Source organism: Danio rerio, chromosome 9 (assembly GCF_049306965.1).
Source record: "Danio rerio strain Tuebingen ecotype United States chromosome 9, GRCz12tu, whole genome shotgun sequence".
In the NCBI taxonomy this organism is placed as follows: Eukaryota; Metazoa; Chordata; class Actinopteri; order Cypriniformes; family Danionidae; genus Danio; species Danio rerio.
In genome coordinates, this window is record NC_133184.1 from 38,327,139 (window position 1) to 38,351,621 (window position 24,483).

Consider the following 24,483-nt stretch of genomic DNA (forward strand, 5'->3'; position numbering starts at 1 on the left):
CAAGACTCTGTTGAAGTCTGTGAAAAAATTCACGCTCATGTGACTTCATTCTCCATATGAGAGACATCTTTAAATTGCCAACAACAACAAAAAATAACCTTTTATGTAAGCTATTAAATTAAATTTCAGTAGTTCAGTACATTTCCCTTGTGTCATTCCATTGTTATTACACATTCAATACCATGTCTGCTCCTCCAACTGCTCCTTTCAAATATAACAAGACATTTTGCATACTTTTTTCTCCCACTCTATGTACACTACCGGTCAAAAGTTTGGGGTCAGTATGACTTTTAAATGTTTTAAAATAAGCATATCCTGCTGACCAAGGCTGCATTATATTATCAAAAACACAATACAAATTGTAAAACTGTGAAATGTTATTGCACTATGAAATAACTGTTCAAAAGTAGTTCATAATTTAATTTAATACTTTATTCCAGTGATTTTAATGAGGAATTTTCAGCTTCATTACTGCAGTATTCAGTAACATGATCCTTCAGAAATCATTTGGATATATCTCTAATAATCTAATATTTATTATTATTATTATTATTATTATTATTATTATTATTATTATTATTATTATTATTATTATTATTATTATTATTATTATTATTATTATTATGAAGGTGAGAGTAATAAAAGCAATAATGACTAGAGTAATAATTTCATTTTGAATTACAATTAAAAATTGTAATAAATATTAACTTTTTTTTTTTTTACATTTAATAAATGCAGCTTTGAACAGAATAATTTTCTTTAAAAAGGATATATATAAATTCCTAACTATTAAAAGGCTAGTTAAGTTTATTCATAATATTCGTAATAGCATCTCAGGGGCACAAAACAACAGTCTATATGTAAAAGTAAAAAATAAATGATGTTATGGTTAATATGACCTTTGCACAACAAAAAAAAAAAAGCAAAAAACGTAATGAAAAAATAAATACTTATAGAAAAGCCATATGTCACCCCTCCACTTGACCTTCTCACTCCCAGCCTTGACTAACATTTCTAGCCTGTCATTTTCTGGCAAGTAATTGCAGAAGACCTTGTCTTTACATACAGAAACCGAAGATTGGACATACATTCTATCTGTATTGAATCACTGTCACATGCACAAATGACCTTTACAAGTACAACCCAGTTCTATATGTGTACTTTTTACTCTCAATCTTAACAACAGCTCTTCACTATACACTGTCCTTTCCTCCCTTTCTAATGTTCCAGCTGAAAGCACATGTTCTCCAGACCAGTTCCAGTGCAAGGCTAGCATGCATTGCATTTCCAAGCTCTGGGTGTGCGACGAAGATCCAGACTGTGCCGACGGCTCGGACGAGGCCAATTGTGGTGAGTGAACCGCAGTTATTATTCACAAATCACAGCCGCGGTCGGCCACACGCGCCGAGCCGTCTGAAAGTCTGATTGGGGCTAATGTCAATTCTGTATGCTCGCGCAGTCTTCTATCTCTCTGATGGAGTGAGGCCAGCTTTAATCATGAAGCACTCGGCTTTTATTAGCTGTGGCTTGTAACAATTCCCCAGGGCCTGTTTTGTTGCCTGAATGCCTGATTTAGTTTGACAGTGGCACATCAGCGGTGGCCTCACATATTGCATTCTTCCTCGGTTCACCATTCCAGACGTTTAAAGTGCCGATGCACCAGCAAAACAATTTCTAAAGGGGGTTTTGCTTCGAGTCATTTTCTATGCTCTGTATTGAACGCGAGAGGTGTTTACTTCATTTTATTAGCATACCGCTCAATTGATGTGTGCTGAAAATATTGGTATATAGAGCAGACATTTATCTAGATGTTTCTATAGACATCCAGCTTCCGTGACCGAATGCTGATTGAATTGTAAACTTGTAGATGAGAGATTTGGAGCACTTGACAGTGGGTGAAGAAGGCATGTAATTAATGTTTATCACACAAGGCAAGCAGAAGAGTTCACTTAGAGCTGATTTTAATGTCAAGATTTTTTCATTAGCCTGTGGCTTGGTTAAATAGATCATAATCTAAAAGGCAGAACTACAGTTGAAGACAAAATTATTAGCTTTCCTGTGACATTTAATTTAATTATTTGTTAAATATATAAATAATAAATATAAATATATAATATATATTGATTGTTCATCAAACTAAAAGGAGAATTTCTCTAGGTGAAAAATGTAATAGAAAATAAGTTATATTATCAAAATAATTGTTACAAACCCCTGATGTTAGTCTAGGGTTGTGGGGTTTGACATTTTTTTTATTAAAATATATTTATATAAACAGTGAATGAGTGAAAAGACAACCAAAGTAATGCCAAAAAATGTGTGCTTTTATTTACAATCCCAAAGTGAACAACAACAACGAATTAATCAAAAATAAAGAAAAAGTAAGTTAGGCAAAAATATACTATTTACAATATGTACAACACTGAGACAAATAAAGACGGGAAAAACAAGAGAGCTGGCAGAAGGGACGCGGGCGGCGCTAAAGAAATAAAAAGAACAAAACCCAAACTAAATCTAACTTCCCAGAAGCATCTAGCTAACTAACTATGTGAAAAACAATATAATTAACATGAAGATCTTCCGAGTCCTAACTATCTACTCTATCTATCTATCTATCCAAAAAGTACAAGGAGTGGCGCTCGCCCCTAACCTAGTGTACTAGACGGCAGAGTAGTCCTATGTGTTGCGAAATGTATGTCACGTGACCTTCTTACCTGTCCGCTTCGTCCAAGCCTCGTAAACAACGATAAAATAAGAACAATGTACGAATAACGGACGGATAACGTGCACACAGAAACAAGCAACAACAAAACACTGTTAGACGGGTTATTTCTAAACGCACGCGATAGATACAAACAAACGACAAAGCAGAGAAAGAGAAAAATGCAAGCAAGGGAAGGCGAGTGGTCTGGCGCGCGCTTTTAACACGGGTGGTCTTTTCTTATTGGATGTGACGTAAGAGTGACGTAACCGGGGAGGAATGACTGACAGCTGAATGGACCAATGAACGGAACCTGAGAATGCATGAGAGCAGATACGAGAGAACAGAGCAAGAGAGAGAGAGGGAAAAAACCAACACAGAGAAACAGAGCACAAAAAACACAAATACATAACAATAATATTTTTAAAACAATAAAAAATATATTAATAATTGTTATTAGAGTGCTTATAATTTTGTATCAAAACTGTAACTGGATTTTTTTTCACTTAAAGAAAACATGAATTATGGCAGTTCAAAGTTTGGAGGTTGCCAAGGATTTACTTTTTATTACAATTGAATATAATTTATTCATTTGGCGGAATGAACCACCAGCTTATCCAGCATATGTCTTACACAGCGGATGCCCTTCCAGCTGCAACCCATTACTGGGAAACATCCATGAACCCTCATTCACACACATACACTACAGCCAATTTAGTTTATTCAATTCACCTATAGGGAATGTCCATGCCAACACGAGGAGAACATGCAAACTTCACGTTGTCGCTCCAATTTAAACTTGTTTTAAAATATATATTTAAAAGTACTAAATATGTAATATACTTTAAAATGTCATTTAATCCTGCTTTGTAAAGCTGTCATATACTTTTTCAGAACTTATTTATAAAAAATATCTACATTTTTCTATAGATTTTACTTCAGTATAAATAATTGCAGTTAATGTTTTACTGTGAGTTAAGTCAGTATGATTGGTTTTAGAGTAATTAATACCTTTTAGCAAAGACACATTTAATCAAAAGTGTCAATGTAGACTATTTACTTGTTCACATCCATGTCGTGACGTATGGAGCACTGTTTCCAGGTCCAAACCGCTACTCATTTTATTTGAGAAAATATTTGTTTATGACCACTTTTTAGTCATATCATTCATTAATATAAATTTTATATAATATCAGGGTGTACACAACAGTCTCTGGACTGCATCATTGACACCAGAATTTGAACAATGTATAAAAAATGAATTACTTTCAAGCCATCTGATATTAGGAATGAATATACAGTTTAAGTCAGAATTGTTTGCCCATGAATTTTTAGCCCCCTGTTTATTTTTTCCCCATTTTCTGTTTAACGGAGAGAAGATTTTTCCAGCACATTTCTGAAAAAAATAGTTTTAATAACTCATTTCTTAATTTATTTAAAAATATAACTTTATAAGTTATATAAAATATAACTTTAAGGGGCTAATAATTTTGACCTTAAAATGTTTTTTGTTTTTTTTAACTGCTTTTATTCTAGGCGAAATAAAACAAATAAGTCTTTCTCTAGAAGAAAAAAAATGTGATCAGACATACTGTGAAAAATTCCTTGCTTTGTCAAACATAATTTGGGAAATATTTAAATAAGAAAGAAAAATGCAAAGGGAGGCTAATAACTCAGACTTCAACTGTATATATTGTGATCGAGATTTTCGAAAGTATTACTTTGTAAATGTTTATTATTAGCATTTGTTGTGTCTTCCCATACAGTTTTATAGAGCGCTTGGACCTGGATACAGCTTCATGTGACTTCACACTTAACAAGCGGATTGAATTGTTTTGGTGAAGTCGTATTTAAAGTATTTCATCCTCAAATCGTTTTTTTTAAATACATTGTTTATTGTTTATAAAACAAATAAAATAATTTGTAAAATAATTGATATTTAATATTTGAGATCAATAATTTGTAAGCAATCTTTAGAATGCAAAAGGCAATTATCATTTTAAATTTAGGCAATGCAACGTCTCCAAGAAAATCAACGGATTCGATTTTTCACCTAGAATAATTACAGCTCTAATTATGTGCACCCCAATTTCAACTTTCTTCTAGAAGTAAATCGCAGGGCCCCGGATATTTGCCCCCTTTATTTAAATCAAATAAATAAAATTTGTTTACAATAAACACATTACAGCATGTGATTGTTATGTAGATTAGAAATTTTATAAAGTTTAATGAAATGGAAGGAAAGGAAAAAGAAAAGGTTAAAAAGTAAATAAAATATACTTAAAAATAAGTATTTTTATTGTTGTCTACTGTTTGTCGGTATCACATGCTTTTGGATCAGAGCCTTTAAAACTTTATTCCCTTTAAAAAGACCTAACTCTCAAACATTAGACTTATTTAAGACATGAACCTACTGGCATTGTTCATTGTTCTGTTTTTAGCCTCACATCATTATAGAAAATCATTATTTATTTGCGAAGTGAACAGCTTAAGTGAATGCTTTAAAGGTAATCGTCCTCAATATATAGTGTAAATATAACAAAATAACCCATCACAGCAGAGACGATAGACAGGATAGGTTAACAAAAGAAATTAAATCAATGTCTCAACAATTGCTGAGGGAAAATATGACATTGTCGGAATGTGATTGAGAAAATTGGTCTGATTGCAATGGCTGAACATAGCTGATGTTTGTATGGATTATCAATAACTCTGAGGGAAAACTCCTCAAATGAGTGACAGATCAGCCAAACAGTCACTTTGTGTAATTGAGGTGTGACAGGCTCCTCTGTGTCACCATTGATTTAACAGATCTGACAAACTTTATCTACATCAGCCTGCAAGTAATTATAGATCTTTATCTTGGTAATTGATGTCAAATAGTGCTATTAGCATAACAGGCTAGCTTCATTGATCTTTACCAGTCCACTTTTGATAATAGAGAAAGTTCCAAATATGGGCTGAAGATGAGACATCTGATGTTTGTAGTCTGCACTAAATTAAATTTACAAAAGTGACAATATATACGCTGAAACATGGCTTAACATTTACATATTAGCCTTGATGTTTAGCACAGCCATGCAAATTAGCCACTTCTGTGGGATGATTTTCATATACTGTATATACACTCGCTGGCCACTTTTACTAGGTCTAACTGCTTGTTAACGCACATTTTTAAATAGCAACTCACTGCATTTAGGCACGTAGACATGTTCAAGACAATCTGCTGTGTATCAGAGTGTAATATTGGGGAATAAAGTTGATTTAAGTGACTTTGAACATGGCATGGTTGTTGGTTTCAAACAGGCTGGTCTGAATATTTCAGAAACTCCTGATCTACTGAGATTTTCACGTACAACCATCTCCAGGGTTTACAGAGAAAGGTCTGAAAAAAGAAAATATCCAGTAAGTGGCAGTTCTGTGGGTGCAAATGCCTTGTTGATGCCAGAGGTCAGAGGAGAAGGCCCAAACTGGTTCCAGCTGATAGTAAGGCAACAGTAACTCAAATAACTACTCGTTACAACCGTTACAACAGCAGCAGAAGACCATACCAGGTGCCACTCCTGTCTAGGAAACTGAAGTACAGGAAAACAACAGGAAACAGAGGCTACAGTTCACACAGGCTTACCAAAATGGGAAAATAGAACATTGGAAAAATGTTGCCTGGTCTGATGAGTCTCGATTTCTGCTGCGACATTCATGGTAGGGTCAGAATTTGGCGTCAGCAGCATGAAAGCATGGATCCATCCTGTCTGTTTAATATCAACTGTTGGTGATGGTGGTGTAATTGAGTGGGTGATGTTTTCTTGGCGCACTTTGGGCCCATTAGTATCAATTGAGCATCGTGTCAACGCCACAGCATACCTGAGTATTGTTGCTGACCATGTCCATCCCTTTATGACCAGTTTACCCATTTTTTGATGGCTAATTCCTGCAGGATAACACACCATGTCATGCTGTCTCATGCATGTCAAGTGTGAATCATCTCAGACTAGTTTCTTGAACAGGATAATGAGTTCACTGTACTCTATTGGCCTCCACAGTCACCAGATCTTGATCCAATAGAGCACCTTTGGGATGTGGTGGGACGGGAGATTCACATCATGGATGTGCAGCCTGCAAATCTGCAGCAACTGAGTGATGCTGTCATATCAATATGGACCAAAATCTCTGAGGATTATTTCCAGTAACTTGTTGAATCTATGCCACGAAGGATTAAGGCAGTTCTGAAGGCAAAAGGGGGTCCAACTCTGTACTAGTAAGGTGTACCTAATAAAGTTGCCGGTGAGTGTATACTGTTTATACAGTATTGGAGCTTATGTTATTATATCACACAATAGATCAATAGTGAACTCCGTGATTAGTTGTATCATCATTCACATTTTCACTAAGGTGGTGAGTGATGAACAACAATCTAATTGAAAAATTCAAGAAAAAATGTCAAAATAACTTGGCGGTTACATAAAGGGACAGTTCACCTAAAAAGAAAAATTAAATCAACCTGAAGTTGTTTTAATCAAGTGTAAATATTTTGTAAATAAATCCTGTAAGTTTGCTCTGTAAATTAAACAGATCTTGCCACCCATTTACTCTCATAATAAGAAAAATAAATATTATGGGAGTAAATGGATGGCGAGGTCTGTTTAAATGAAGGTAAAAAGGTGAGAAGGAGTATACATGTGCATCATCATATCGGGTCTGTGCATTTCTTTTTAAAATGACTGCATCTATTGCATCTGCATTGACAACAAGAGAAAAAGACACAGTCATTCACTTCTTATGAACTTCTTTAATGTCAATAAGCTATCTCTATATTTTGCTGCTAGACTATAATCATATAAAAAGCAATTTCCCAACACTGTAGGAATAGTAAAAGCAAAGTGGCTAGAGAGTTTACAAAAGCTAATGTGAAACATAAAATGCTTTTACTTTTTTGTTGTTTTAAGAACTTTTGAGGAAAAAATATGTAAAGGTATAGATAAAAACAAAAATCATCATTCAATGTGGATGTAAACATTAAACAGCATATATGTTTTTACCTGTGCATAAAAAAGCAAATAAGTGATCATACTATTCCAAATCATTCTTTTCTAACAAATGTGTGGTTTGAAGGATATTTGCAAAGTATAAAGAAATAAAAATGACAATTAAACATGTTGAGGCCTGAAGTTAATTGATAAATGCAAGATTGTTATTATTTACACTAATAAACAACATTAAAGCCGAAAAGTATATGAAACAAATCAAAGCTGCATCACAGTTTTACTGATGGTTTATAACATCATCTGTGACCCAAAAAAGAAGAAATGCTTGAAATAAATGGATAAATTCTGCGTGCACATGATAATGCATCCATGTATCTGATGCAGTGGCTTCTGTGACATAAGAATACCTCCCATATTGTGAAAGAATAACCAGTAATTCTTTCCTCTGTATCTCTAGATGTTCCAGAAGCTTTTTATCATTATATTAAAAAGCAATGTTCCTGCGACCCATTAGTGAATATTTAATCAGAAGACAATGTCATGGGAGACTTTCTAGGATGTTCTCTTATTTAACACTAATGAAAACTGGCACATTTCAGCTTGCTTCTCTTAGCCTGTATTCATTTGCTATTTTTTTTTTTAAATGGTTATATTTTTCTTATTCTAAAAAATTGTCATTTTATATTTATATATTAATTATATATATATATATATATATATATATATATATATATATATATATATATATATATATATATATATATATATATATATATATATATATATATATATATATATATATTATATATATATATATATATATATATATATATATATATATATATATATATATATATATATATATATATATATATATGCCATATTCACCATGCCATTGTAACGTACAATAAGATACAAGAAATAATGTCACTTTCCCTCACTGATATCAGGGCTTGTAAGACTTCAATTCCAACATGAAATACATCTCAGTATTTAAATAACTGAATGAATAGAAGTATTTGTTGCATTGTGTATTTCTGTAATCTATGTTTAGAATTGTGTCAGGTAATGTGAGGCCCATAATCTGTTCTGTTCAAAAAATAGTTAAAACAAAACCGGCAACCGCTACTGCCTAAAAAAAAAGACATATTTTAAAACATCCAGAGCTTTTGGAAGCAGCAGGATTGTGGGTGCACGAGCATCACTTTTTGTTAAGTCTATTTCAAAAAGAACCGATTGCAGCAGTTGCGTTACCAGGCACGCATCGCATCACCTTTACGCGTGAGTGATTATCATCTCATTCAAGATTCACCTGCTTTCATTCGCGTGAATGCTATTTTTGTCAGTTTTGCTGCTTCTCGATTCTAAGATGACATTTGAAAGCAAATTCGGCCATCTGTATTGTCGAACCCTGCTTTTAAGATAAATATTATTTAAAAATAATCTTCAACCAGCCAAAGTGGCTAGTGAGAGGGGTTGTCTAACCCACCACAGCTAAAATCTACTCTCATTTAGCTGGTTGGCGGGTGGTAATGTCAAGCCCTGATCATCAGTTAATTAATAATAAGCAAGGCTTCAGCCTACAGGTTACAGTATATGGTTACAATTTAATGTGTAAAGTTATGGCTATGCATTCTTATAGCAATTCAGAACTTTTTGATTAAGTGTCTAATTAGTATTAATTTATATGATCTCATTCTTATATTTAAGTACGATTTGCTCTTGCCATAATGAGGGGTAGGTTAATGGGTTGGGTTTGAGGCATACCTCTCTTTAAAATGAGTAGATCATTTGAATTTGTATAAATTACCCACTTTTCTGACAATAAGTTAAATAGTTCATTGTTCCCACAGTCATGGAATGCCCTGGAAGAGATCTGGGAAGATCAAAATCCTATAATCCAAGTTCTTTCATTCATTCATTCATTCTTTTTCTTTTCAGCTTAGTCCCTTTTATTAATCTGGGGTCGCCACAGAGGAATGAACCGCCAAGTTTTGCAGCATATGTTTTACGCAGCGGATGCCCTTCCAGCTGCAACCCAACACTAGGAAACATTCATACACACTCATACACTACGGACAATTTAGCTTACAAAATTAACCAATATCACATGTTTTTGGACTTGTGGGGGAAACTGAAGCACCCGGAGGAAAGCCCATGTCAACACGGGGAGAACATGCAAACTCCACACAGAAATGCCAACTGACCCAGCCGGGGCTCGAACCAGCGACCTTCTTGCTGTAAGGCGATTGTGCTATACACTGTGCCACCGTGCTGCCCCTATAATCCAAATCAAATGCATAAAACAAATGTATCACAAAAAAAACAAAAAAAGTCAGTTAAAGGATTGTTTTTTAGTGTGGCCAATATCTGTGGAAAATCTGCACTTGAAAAATTGCAAGCTCCTCTGCATTTTGCTTCAAATTTTGTGTTAAATTAGCATTCTAGAGAGATTGCCCTCTATTCATTTTAGGTTATTGAAATTCAGATTTTAGTCAGGGAATTTGACATTTGTAACTGATTGCATTTCCTTGTGATATTGATCTGGTTATGGTAAGAACGGGAAAAAAGTATTTTAACTTAATATTTCAAGTAGAGAGACACCTGTGTGCTGTCCCATTTGTCTCAAACATGTTGTTGTTGTACAAAAAATGAAGTTTAATCTAACTTAAAACACTACCCAGCAGACACACATTGTCATAAGATGTTAATATTAGGTTAGATTTAGTTTGCTAGCATCTAAGGACAATGCTATTTTGATCTCCAATTACGACGTGTAATGACGTTGATATTTTGTTGATTTTGGGTTGTGCTGGAAAGTAACCAAAATTTAACATTGAGCTAACATCCTAAACCAAAGTCATATTGAAGTCAAATACTGACATTCATTTGTCAGGTATGACAACCTACATTCAACATCTGGTAAGCATCATAGTAATACTGTCCACACAATGTCAAGCTGTAACATCATTAGATGCTGATATTTCGTTGATTTTAGGTTGCCTTGGAAAGTAACCAAAATGCAACATCTGACCGACTTTGGACATTGACGTCGGCCTTGACATTGGGTTCTGACGTCAACCTGATTTTTGTTTCCAAACAAAATGCAACGTCCCACGACATAGGGTACAACATCAATCTGACAACATTTTGACACACTGTGCCTGCAGAGTAATTGATTGGCTCAAATGTTCTATGGCGGTAAATTTCCAAAGAAGTTTTGCGTAATCTGAAATTATACGATTTTCACGGTGCACCGCTACACTGCACGTGGAAAACCATTTTCAGAAACATTGATAGCAGCGGATTGTGTCCAGGTGATGAAATGTTTGATGTTACATGTTAGGCATATTGAGGATAAAAGCTATCAGCAGCACAGTCAGGTATCTCATCTTATGGTGTGTTAGCCTCTCGAGTGTGGCCATGTTTTGAACTTAGTGTCAGATCCGGGCCCGCAGACCCAGAGGAAATGATGATTACGTGTCGGAATGCTCTAGCACCGCATTAATATTCATGCACTTTTGAAGCCATTTTCATCTGTGTGTTTGTTTGTGTCTGATGAAAAAGATGAAAAGACCTGCGGACCTCATGAATTCCGTTGTGAGAATAACAACTGCATCCCAGACCACTGGAGATGTGACAGCCAGAATGACTGCGGAGACAACTCAGATGAGGAGCACTGCAGTGAGTAAAGCTTTATCCACATTCCCTTTTTGTACTAAATTGTTTTAACTGTCAAGATGTGTCATGTGGGATCTTCAGAGGCCAGTTGTAGGCTGTTTGAAGATCAGTTGCTTTTTTTGTCTGTTTGTTTACCGTGTGTCTGTTTAGTTCAGATTTTATCCACTCTGCCATACAGAGAGATCAACTGTTTAAGTGTTTATGTCATGTCATTTCGTGTGTGTGTGTGTGTTTCAAGCAACAGTTTATAGCTATCATAAGCTGTCAAACTTTTTAAAGGGGATAAAAAACAAATCACCATAAAAGCAGTGGATGTGCATTGACAACCCATTTTAACTTGAAACAGTTGTACAGTTGTACAGCTAAAGTCAGAATTATTAGCCCTCCTGAATTATTAACCCCTGTTTATCTTTTCCCCAAGTTCTGTTTAACAGAAAGAAGATTTTTTTCAACACATTTCTAAACATAATAGTTGAATATCTCATTTCTAATAACTGATTTTTTTTTCAAGATACTAGTATTCAGTTTTGAGTGACATTTGAAGGCTTAACTGGGTTAATTAGGTAAGTTAGGGTAATCATTGTGTAACAGTGTTTTTTTTTTGTAGACAATCAAACAAATATTTAGCTTAAAAGGAGTAAGGTCTTTCTGTGGACTGCAAGACAGGGGTGTAACATGAAGGTGCCTTTGAGGCGTAACTTGTAATATGTTAGAGTCTTAACTTGAAGTTATAGAGCCATAAAACTATGTTGTCAGCTAGATGGCACTGTACATCAGTTATTAAAATCTACACCTTCCCTAAACCTAAACCCAACCATCATAGTTATTGATGTCTACACCTACCTCAACCCTTAGCCCACAATCACAGTTATTAATGACTACACCTTCCCTAAACCTAAACCCAATTATCACAGCTATTACCGTCCACACCTTCCTCTAAACCTAAGACCAACCATCAGTTATTAACAGCTACACCTTCCCTAACCCTAACCATCATAGTTATTAATGTCTACACCTACCTCAACCCTTAGCCCAACCCTCACAGTTATTAATTACTACACCTACCCTAAACCTAAACCCAACCATCAATTATTAACATCTACAACTTCCCTAAACCTAAACCCAATTATCACAGTTATTATCGTCTACACCTTCCCTACACCTAAACCCAACCATATAAGTTATAATGTACATCTGCGAGGTGCGGACGCTTTCATACTTGACAAGTCATTGTAATGTTATTTGTAACCACAGGGGGCAATGCCGAGATTAACTGTCATGACAAAATGGATGAAGAAGTCAGCGAGTGGAGTTGCATGGTGGAGTTGTATGATGGAGTTGCTAAATGAATAAGTATAATAATATATCAAACGAATTGGTTGTGGATAAATTTGGAGAAAAGTCATTTGGTGAAAATGTTCTCGGGTAATATTTCCACCATCTTGCCAACAACATCTTGTTGGTTCAATGAGATCTCGATAACAGCAAGTCACGCCTCTAACTTACTACAAGTTAGGCTCCTTCATCTTTCGCCCCCGTCTTGCAGTTCGCAGACAGATACGCTTCCTTAAAAAGGCTTATAATAATGAACTTTCAATTGTTTTAAAAGAATTAAAAACTTCTTTTATTCTAGCAGAAATAAAACAAATAAGACTTTCTCCAGAAGAAAAGAACTGTTAGGAAATACTGTGAACAAAATCCTTGCTCTGTTGAACATCATTTGGGGAATATTTGAAAAATATCGATGTTTAAATGTGTTTAAAGTAATAGTTCAGCCAAAAATGAAAATTACCTCATAATTTACTCACCCTCAAGCCATCAGTTGGTGTATATGATATGTTTTTTTTTTTTTTTTTGCTTCTGGCCTTTCCATTCTGTATGAGGTGTTGAATAGTATATTTTACTTTAAAGCTTCCAAAAAGGCCATGAATCCATTGTAAAACTCCCATATTCCACCATGGGGTTAATGCATGTCTCATATGCTTAATGCATATGGATCAATGTGTTTTTGTAACAGAAATTTGCCAATTTTCCAGCTGTTGTTGAATGCACATTATGTACAGCTGACATACAGTATACAACAGAATAAGGGTACATACAAGTTCATGGCATTAGTGATGGCTGTTTTAGAAACACTGTTTCATGAATATTCAAAACCATTACCTTGTATTATCTTTAGTTTCAAATCACTGGATCACGCATTGATCAAATTGGCAGATTTTCCACTGGGGGCAACCTGATTAATATCATAAATTCCACATGAATCACACAGATTTATTCAGATTGCCTTCAGATTATTCAGATTCATTCAGATGGCTTGAGAGTACATTTTTGGGTAATTTTCTTTTTTGTGTGTACTATTCCATGAACTAGTCTTTAAATGTATTTAATATGATTATTATCACTATCATTTGCATTTCACAATTGCATTATTAAACTTAATATGTCACAGTAAAAATGTAGTCAGAATTTAAAACCATGAATCATAAATCTAGATGACACACAGTTGAAGTCAAAATTATTAGCCCTCCTCAAAATATGTTTAACAGAGCAAGTAATTTTTTTGCTCTGGAGAAAGTCTTATTTGTTTTATTTTGGCTAGAATAAAAGCAGATTTTAATAAAAAAAATAAAAAAAAACATTTTTAGGGCAATATTATTATCCTCCTTCAGCAGCAGTTTTTTGTTTTCAGATTGTATACAGACCAAATCACTGTTATACAATGACTTCCCTTATTAACCAAGTTGCACTGTAAGCTGAATACTAGTATCTTGAAAAATATCAAGTAAAATATTATTTACTGTCATCATGGCAAAGATTTTTTAAAAATCAGTTAATAGAAATGAGTTATTAAAACTATTGTTTAAAAATGTGTTGAAATTTTTTTTTTCCTTTAAACAGAAATTGGAGAAAAATATACAAAAGGGCTAGTAATTCTGACTTCAAAAGCATATGTACAAAAAAGAATAAAACAACATATGTTTGAATAAATAAATTATATATATATATATATATATATATATATATATATATATATATATATATATATAGTGTTCAAGACAAATTTGTTTTGATGATTCATTTTTACACATTTTGTTGCTTAATCAACCATCAATTTCAGACAGTTTATACTAACAGGTGTTCGTTGACCACCAAACGTGTTTTTCTAGCCATTACAGCCTGCAAATTCTCTTTTGCGAATGGCCCTTTTATACGTTTAATTGCTGATTAGTCTGCAAATAGCTCTCTTTAAGTTCTTGGCAAACTTGCAAGAACCTTGGAAAACAGATGGTACAATGCCAAAGCATGTCTAAGTGCGAGGCCACTTTAACGGTTTTGATTTGCTCTCGCTGCCTGTACTCTGTCCTCTGCTAACTTTTTCCTTCAGTGTGGGCAGACTCACAGGGCACGCTTCGGGTAGCTGTGCCATTTTAGCTGCCTCAGTGTGCTTTTCCTCTCTGCAGAGCCGGTGACCTGTAATCATAAGGATTTTGCTTGTGCCAATGGGGACTGTATTTCAGCCCGCTTCCGATGCGACGGCGACTACGACTGTGCTGATAATTCAGATGAGGTCAGTGAGTGTTAGAATCATAGCAGATGTTTTATATTCCCAAACACATTCCACATTCCATATTAACAGCCTCAAGAACAGTAAAGATATATAAACATATAGATAGTACATCGTGAACAGTTGTAGTTTCAAAGTAAAATAAGACAAATGTTTGTTAATGGCTGATGCTTTTGAAAAGAAAGCAAGGAACACTGTTGGGTAGAAGAAACCCTTAAACACAAGAGGAGTTGGAAGGTTTTGGAATTGTTTATAATAATTTAAATATCAGGTTTTTTATATAAATATATTTTCTCTACATTGTTATCATTATACTGTAGGCGTAGTGCATTTTTTTTTTTTTTCCAGGAATATATATTTTAGCAATATCTTTGTTATATTTATAGTTCTCATCCTTGGCGCAAACAGCCCTTAATATTTTTTAGCAAGTCAAGAAGACTTTTTTTATTTATTTATTTGTTCATTTGATTCACAAAACTTGAAATTCTGTCATGGCTTTCCTGATTTTCTGTCGATGAAATGTGACAAGCCCAAAAATAATATAAATGATATGCACTGAAGTTTTGGTTGACACTGAAGTGAATTCCCGCTTGCATTGTTTTTTTTTTTTGTTTTTTTTTCCTCAGAAGGACTGTGAGACTCACTGTGCGGAGGATCAGTTTCAGTGCCACAACAATCTCTGCATCTCACGTAAATGGTTGTGTGATGGTCAGGAAGACTGTAAGACAGGAGAAGATGAGAGAAACTGCCTCGGAACAGGTAGCTTTATTACTTTTTTGGTGCAACACTTTATCTCAAGAGTTTTTGAATATATATTTTAAAAATGTAAGTTTAATTTGGTGCAATGTTTACAGTATATAAAAATCATGCTAAATACAATTTTTCGTTTGCTTTTTGTTGCCTTGGCTAGTTTAAATAAATTACCTGACAAGTGCATAAATAAATAAAACACTAAAACGACCAGTAGGTGACGACAAGTGCTTTTCTTAAAGGGTTAGTTCACCCAAAAATAAATAGTTCACCCTCATGTTCCAATCCCATGAGACCTTCATTCATCTTTGGAATACAAATGAATACATTTTAGATGAAATCTGAGAGCTTTCTGCCCCTCCATAATAGAGGTGGTCTTCATTCATGCAGCTGTGGGGGAGCCGTGGGCCCAAACCAGATTTCTTGCAGCACGGGAATAAATTTCTGAATAAAACACAGTAATGGTCGGTAACTCTGGTGTAATTTGATGGCGAGTGGGCAGACAAAAAATATAGCATTCCAGAGTCCCGACGTTATTTCTGAACAGTATATCTGTGATTTCCTCATTCTTATTGAGCACCGGTACAGCCAGTGCTCACGACTGTTACACATGCTGAACGAATGACCAGTGCTTTCTGCACATTTTTTTTTTTCCATCTGTGCGTACATCATCTACATAATGATCCTCAGAGCGGGCATGTTCCTCAGAGCGGGCAACTCCATGTTTGCTCTCCCAACATGGGAGAGCAAAGTTAAGATATGGTGTCCTTCAGCTAGCATTAGTAAATGGCCAGTTTACTGTTAGGAAACCCACATCAGGCAAGTCTGATGTATAGGAGTTTTTTCATGCTTCATAGATGCAACTGGATTTTTTTCCCTTTGCTTGGTTTGATAGTACGTCAAAGTTTTCCCGTTTTAGCGGTCACAAGACTGGAACCTCAGTTTTAAGGCGGCATTCATGTCTCATCACAAAAGCGCAAACAAAACTGACTTTTAGCTTACTGTCCTTGCACAACCTACAGTTTCATCTATAATGTCTCTCTTTTGGTAGTACTCAATTTAAATGTGAGATTTTGAAAACCAGATCTAAATGTAGCGGGAATGGTCGGGTCGGCAAAATAATTATTCCAAACAGGCAGCGCATGAGCAACGGCTGAATATACAGCGGGAGCGGTCGGGGGCGGAGTCCCGCGCAGAAGTCTTACTCCATAGATCACAACAACCCAGAGGTTTAAACCCCAGAAAAGAAACCAAAAACATTGTCAGAAAATTCCATGTGACTTCAATGGTTGAAGTTTAATCATACGAATCTCCAAGAACACCTTGTGTAAAAAAAATTGTTCAACAATGTCTTTTGCGCCAGTGTTGTGTATTGAGCTGCTCTCTCAAATGGCAAAAAAAAAATGTAGCTGCCTGTTGTCATTATTAACTTTTTTGGTGTTTTTGGAGTGTTCTTGGAGGTTTATATTGCAGTTAAACCACTACAGTCACATGGGATGTTTTAACAGTGTTTTTTTATTCCTTTTCTGGACTTTGAATGCCTTGCTATCATTGCCCTCTATGGAGGGTCACAGAGTGCTCAGATTTCATCTAAAATATCACATTTTATGTTCTAAAGATGAAGATCTCAGTGGATTGAAATGACATGAGTGTGAGTAATTAATAACAGAGTTTCCAATTTTGGGTGAACTAATCTTGTAATGACTGATTCAAATCCTAAGCTTGTTAAAAATTCATAAATTTGCTAATTATTTCCAAACCCCTATTAAGATTCCACCAGCGCTTGAGATGCTCAATCGAACAAAGCAATATTGTCAGCTGAGCCTTATTTATTTACACTTTTTTCCACAAATAGCTTACTTATAGTTATTACTGCACATTAACCTGAATGGAGAGACGATATCTAAACAGTTCACATTTAAATGCTTTACAATAACATAGTTTGATAAGTTCTTTTGCTTACTTTTTATTTTCCAAAATGTTTTACATCAAATACAACTGTGAACTCTCTAGTGTGTGCTACTTGGTTAATTTTTTATTTGATCTAAGAACTTATTTAGAAGCCTCGATATTTTATCATCTCCATTTTGCCGTTATATTTAATATGTGTTCCATGTTAATTTCAAAATCCTTTTTTTTCTGCAAGTTAATCAGAATATCTTAATTCAGTAAAACATTTTAACGCATTATTCAATTTTAAGATAAATTTAATAATGTATGACTAAACTATAACAAAAATATGTATTTATTACTCAGACATTGTTCATTATTCTTCACAGTATGATACCTAATACATAATACATATGCATTAGGTATGTATATAACATAAACACAAAATGTTTAAAAAACATTTTACAATAATGTTTTGCATGATTTTACCTAAAAAAAGCACCTTTAAACTACAAAAATATAATACAGTATAAGCAATTGGTTAAACTTCCTGTACACATCATATGTGCATATAGACCAGTTTGAGGGATGTAAACCAAAACAATGATCCCAACATATTTCCTGTTTCACATTTTTAATTTCTATAGCTTCTGAGAATCCAAAAAGAGCCACATGTTGATAATTAGTGTTATTATAGCTGTTTTAAAGTAAAGTTATATTTGAATTGCCTCATTACAGCTATATAGCTTGAAGCTAAATAGCTAAATAGCTTGATAAGAAGCATGAAATATTAATGGGCCAATGACATGACCTGATTGAAATGGTCTATATATCTGTGAATAGGGTATTTTATTTTCTACCTATCGTCTGTTTTGCAGTGCTTCCCTCCTGCTCTCTGAATGAGTATGTGTGTGCCAGCGGAGGCTGTGTATCTGCCAGCCTGAGGTGTGACGGACATGACAACTGTCTGGACAGCTCTGATGAGGTCAGTTCTCTAGCAAGACCTTACATCAAGCGCTCCACTCTCACAAACAAGTGCAGTAGTGGAGCAAAAACAAAGAGATGTACATAGATATATTTTAGATACATATTTGAGGATGATGCTATATGCTCCTATGAAGCCTTCATTAGGGGAAAGTAATATCAAAGCAAGTTTAAGCGGGTCAATCAGCATAATTTAATTAAACAACATGAAAGTGAGGATCAGTCCTGGTATGTACACAGTCCAGGCTGCTGCTGGTGCTTTAACACTAGAACTAGTGAGGGAGACTTTTTGACCTATTTAAATGTTGTAATTTAGTAGCTTTATTAAAGTAAAACCTACAGTTGAAGTCAGAATTATTAGCCGCCCTGAATTATTATATAATTATTATTATAATTATACTATATATTTTTGAACAAAATATTGTATTTTTAGTTAATGTTTTTATAAAATATGATTACACACATTCAAAGCTAAATTCAAAAATCTTTAAAGCTTAAAGCTCTAAAAGCTTTAAATGTAAATATGGTGTGATAAAAATGTAATTTGGTAGAGTTTTTTTTGGGTTTGTTTTTTTGTGAATGATCATTCTGTTAGTTAGTTAGTTAGTTAGTTAGTTAGTTAGTTAGTTAGTTAGTTAGTTAGTTAGTTAGTTAGTTGGTTAGTTAGTTAGTTAGTTAGTTGGTTGGTTGGTTGGTTGGTTGGTTGGTTGGCTAGTTAGTTAGTTAGTTAGTTAGTTAGTTAGTTAGTTAGTTAGTTGGTTGGTTAGTTAGTTGGTTGGCTAGTTAGTTAGTTAGTTAGTTAGTTAGTTAGTTAGTTAGTTGGTTAGTTAGTTAGTTGTAATTTGGTAGAGTTTTTTTTGGGTTTGTTTTTTTGTGAATGATCATTCTGTTAGTTAGTTAGTTAGTTAGTTAGTTAGTTAGTTGGTTGGCTAGTTAGTTAGTTAGTTAGTTAGTTAGTTAGTTGGTTGGCTAGTTAGTTAGTTAGTTAGTTAGTTAGTTAGTTAGTTAGTTAGTTAGTTAGTTAGTTAGTTAGTTAGTTAGTTAGTTAGTTAGTTAGTTAGTTGGTTGGTTAGTTAGTTAGTTAGTTAGTTAGTTGGTTGGTTGGTTGGTTGGTTGGTTGGCTAGTTAGTTAGTTAGTTAGTTAGTTAGTTAGTTAGTTAGTTAGTTAGTTAGTTAGTTAGTTAGTTAGTTAGTTAGTTAGTTGGTTGGTTAGTTAGTTGGTTGGCTAGTTAGTTAGTTAGTTAGTTAGTTAGTTAGTTAGTTAGTTAGTTAGTTAGTTAGTTAGTTAGTTAGTTAGTTAGTTAGTTGGTTGGTTAGTTAGTTGGTTGGCTGGTTAGTTAGTTGGTTGGCTAGTTAGTTAGTTAGTTAGTTGGTTAGTTAGTTAGTTAGTTAGTTAGTTAGTTAGTTAGTTAGTTAGTTAGTTAGTTAGTTAGTTAGTTAGTTAGTTAGTTAGTTAGTTAGTTGGTTGGTTGGTTGGTTAGTTAGTTGGTTGGCTGGTTAGTTAGTTGGTTGGCTAGTTAGTTAGTTAGTTAGTTAGTTAGTTAGTTAGTTAGTTAGTTAGTTAGTTGGTTGGCTAGTTAGTTAGTTAGTTAGTTAGTTAGTTAGTTAGTTAGTTAGTTAGTTAGTTAGTTAGTTAGTTAGTTAGTTAGTTAGTTAGTTAGTTAGTTATTTGGTTGGTTGGTTAGTTAGTTAGTTAGTTAGTTAGTTAGTTAGTTAGTTAGTTAGTTAGTTAGTTAGTTAGTTAGTTAGTTAGTTAGTTAACTTCATTTGTCCCCATAGGGAAATTTCATTTGCATCTTACACTCACAGAGACAACTGGCATTTCACATGTGGCATTTATATAAATAAATTATATAAAAACATGATACCCCTTCTCTTAATAAATATCAAGTCTACTGGTCATCATCTGCTGAGAGAGGAGGAATTTAAAAACTTAAGTGCTTGAGGCATAAATGATAATTCTGTCCTATTTCTTACACATCCGGGAACACAATATTGATGACCTGATATTATAGAATTGACCTGAGTTATAGAATTCTGGGAGCTCCAGTGTTAATGGTGGAGGGTAATTTTGTCTTGGAAAACCTCGGGCCCCTTTAGTACCAATTGAGAATCATTGAAATAGCACCTGTTGCAGATCATATCTATTCCTTTATGACCTCAGTGTACCCATCTTGCAAGGTCTATTTTCAGTAGGAAAACACTCATAAAAAAATCCAAATGATCTGAAGCTAGTTTCTTGAAGATTACAGTGAGTTCTGGGAACTCATATTCATCAGATCTCAATCGGATAGAGCACTATTGGGATCGTGAACAGGAGTTTCACATCAAAGATGTACTACTGACAAATCTAATAAACTAGGTGATGCCTTCATGTCAGTATGACCTCAATAGTTTCCAGCTACTTGTTGAATCTATAAACTCAAAAAATGGCATTTGTTGTTTGCTCAAACTACTTATTTAAATTGTGCTGAAACAACACAATTCTTGACTGTTTCGGGGGGCTACTTAATTGTTTAATTTACGATAATTTCCTTCATTTTGTCCCAACACAAATCAGCTGTGTGAAACTCATTATTTTTGTTCAGTGTACCAGATTTTTAAAGATAAAGGGGGATAATAGCAAACTGAAAATAACTCCAAACTGGAACTAGTGAGATGTCATTGATTTATACTCTAGATATCACATACGGGCCAGGAGTATGCGTCAATAACGCCATTACATTTGTACAATGCTGCCAGGACAAATGTCATTTAACCGCAATTAGTCAAGACTAAAGACAACCCTACTGAAAAAAACAAACAAACAGCTTAAACCAGCTTTAAAGGGGTTTTGGCCACTTTCAGGCTAGTTTTCAGTCATTTCCAGCCTTGTCTTAGCTGGTCAGGCTGGGAGATGACCAGCTAAAAATAGCTTGACCAGCCTAGCCAGGCTGGAAGCCCAGCCAAAACCAGCTATGTCCAGCTTCAGCCAGGTCAAGCTGGTTTTAGCTGGTCATTTTCCAGCCTGACCAGCTAAGACCAGGCTAAAATGGCTGAAAACCAGCCTAGAAGTGGTCAAAACCCCTCTAAAACCAGGCTGGTCAACCAGCTAAAACCAGCCAACCAGCTTAGGCTTGTTTAAGCAGTTTTTTTCAGTAGGGAATGTGAAGTTGCTGGACTTTAGTGCTGCGTCTGGTTGTAGTAACGAGCAAACAAAAAAAACAAAGCATAAAGGCAGATCATTTTATAGGTCTTTTTTTTTTTTTTTTTTTTAATGATTTTGTGTTTAACAAGTATTAATGATAATACAGTCACTTATTGCACTGGCCATAGAGCAAAGTAGCACCAACACACGCTAAATACTAGGCTTATGATAGTTTTGTTGAATAAAATACGCAAACAATGTTGTGAAGTATGACAACAAGATGCTGCAATGCTAGAAACTTGTAATATTGTCAGGTAATTGAACAAGTCGTTTATAACAGGGATTCATTCACAAATGAATCGCTCCCTCTGTTAGTATGAGTGTGTTTCAGGACATCATAGATCTATGTATATATGTGTATATTTCTCTGGCTCTGGATGGCCAGTCCTCCACTGCACCTTGGTCCCACATTTTTTTCAAAGGAGCGCTACCCTGTACTAAAATAGCGGCTCTATTGACGCGTTCCTTTCAACAGACAACAACAGCGTAGGCGACATCTAATGTAAATATCTATGATGAGGTGTAAGTAGTGCTAGACATCATATCTGAATCCAGAAGATTATATTTAATGATATTTGCATCGCACAGGCAATTAAAACTTGATGCCATATTGTTTGCAATTTACTGTGGGATAAACATGTGCACCATATTGGAGACACATTCTTTCTTGAGCATCTTGTATGGTAGATTCATGTTCAGCTCCATGGAAACAGAGATGCTCTGCACTTTCATCAGTGCAGCAAACTGTTTCTCTTTTGAAATTGAGTATTTTAGGCTTTGGTTATTGTGCTCACACCAGATGGACTGTGTCAAGGAGTGCAGAGAGGATGAGTTTCTGTGCAAAAACCACGCTCACTGCGTTCCCAAACGATGGCGCTGCGATGACATCTTTGACTGTGTGGACCACAGCGACGAGGAAAATTGCAGTCATGGTATGAAGATGATTCATAATACATTTACACACTTGATGCGAAACGATGACTTTTCTGAGACTTTCTGTAACTTGATAGTTTGGAACACGGTGGTCAGATCAGATTTTCATAACCTTGCAAAATAGCCACGTGTTAAAGTTTCAAAAAAAGTTTAATTTTGTTTATGCAGATGCCTTTTTCTGTCGCCCTGATGAGTTCATTTGCAATAACACGCTGTGTAAGCTGCACGTGTGGGTGTGCGATGGTGAAGACGACTGCGGAGACAACTCTGATGAAGACCCCGACATGTGTGGTACATATTCATCTCTCTCAGAGGAACTGCATGACCCGCGGTGTTTCTCGCCTACTGGACTCTGATTCAGAACTGAAAGACTTTTGTTGCTTGGCAAAAAAAGAAAAGAAAAAGAAAGTTTCTTTAGAGTTTTCTGATCCTAAACTCAGTCTGTTTGTAGGGGTCACTGACTGCATTGCAAATTAAAAGCAATACATGACCAGAAATATATCTCTGAAATTAGTTGTTTCAAGCGGGAAAGTTGTATATTATATTATATTATATTATATTATATTATATTATATTATATTATATTATATTATATTATATTATATTATATTATATTATATTATCATAGGAGGAATCTCTTATTCTCACCAAGACTGTATTTACGTAATCAAAATTACAGTAAAAACTGTAATATTATGCAAAATTTAAATTTAAAATAACTAATATGTCATGTATTGTGATTCAAAGCTGAATTTTTCAGAGTCGCATATTCCTTTAAAAATCACTCTAATGTTCTGATTCAGTTCTCAGTTATTATCAATTGTCAGAAGTCCTCATTTATTATTAATGGCTCTTATTGTTAACTGTGTTGAAGTTTTTGCTGCATAATTTTTATGTGAAAAGTAAAAACCATAATTATTTTTGAATAGATATTTTGAATGTTCAGTGGACTGCGTTTATTTTAAATATAATTTTCTTTATTGTCATTTATGATCAATTGAATGCATCCTCAGTCAAAAAAACTAACTCTTGAATGATACTGTATCAAAGTTTTGACAAAAATAATATTAATAATGATGCAAATATTATAATTTTATTAGAATAAAAAAGAGTCACATGCATTACAATGCAGAAAAAGGCATGTGCTGTAATATTTTGTTCTCTTTCTCTCTTTGACTTTTTTTTTAAGCTAAACTGCCTTGTCCTCCAGCAAGGCCATACCGCTGCAGAAATGACAGAGTGTGTCTCCGGCTTGATCAAATCTGTAACAATGTGGATAACTGTGGGGACAACTCAGATGAAGATGAATGCGGTAGGCTCATTCACAAGTCCCTGATGATCCTGTTATCCTCACCGGCACTATGGGAAATCCATCTTTTGTGGCATACTTTTTATTTAATTGACAAATAAAAAAATGCAGTCTTTGGTGATTTTATTGTTATGCCTAGGTCTTCCAGATATGTAGTGATCATTAATCACCCAGTAAGTTTGATTGAATACTCTTTGGCTGAAGTATTGATTAAAATGTATATTGTTGCTGTTGTCTTTTTCACTCTTTCTTATGGGGCCAAATCCAGAGGCAGTGTCAACTAGGCCAAAACCCTGCGGGAAGGCAGAGTTTACCTGTAGTAATCGAAAATGTATACCTGCACAACTGCAATGTGACCTGTTTGATGACTGTGGAGATGGAGGATCAGATGAACAAGACTGCAAGGCTTGTATGTGTTTACCAAATGACATGTTTTACGAAATTGTTTACTGTCCCCTGCAGAAATGTTGGCACCTTTGGTGAATATGAGCAAAGAAG

The 24,483-nt window shown here is 34.6% G+C and overlaps 1 protein-coding gene across 5 annotated transcripts in view; it reads left to right on the forward strand.

Annotated features, from left to right (window-relative positions):
* The window catches only part of lrp1bb (low density lipoprotein receptor-related protein 1Bb), a 667,407-nt gene that overhangs the window by 590,067 nt on the left and 52,857 nt on the right, over nt 1-24,483 (forward strand). For all 5 annotated transcript variants that reach the window (XM_073912904.1, XM_073912906.1, XM_073912905.1 and 2 more), the window contains 9 exons: nt 1,231-1,350; nt 11,251-11,367; nt 14,829-14,935; nt 15,559-15,691; nt 18,451-18,557; nt 22,543-22,675; nt 22,845-22,967; nt 23,866-23,988; nt 24,254-24,394. In XM_073912904.1, coding sequence (XP_073769005.1) covers nt 1,231-1,350; nt 11,251-11,367; nt 14,829-14,935; nt 15,559-15,691; nt 18,451-18,557; nt 22,543-22,675; nt 22,845-22,967; nt 23,866-23,988; nt 24,254-24,394 — 1,104 coding nt within the window. The remainder of the gene's footprint in view (nt 1-1,230; nt 1,351-11,250; nt 11,368-14,828; nt 14,936-15,558; nt 15,692-18,450; nt 18,558-22,542; nt 22,676-22,844; nt 22,968-23,865; nt 23,989-24,253; nt 24,395-24,483) is intronic.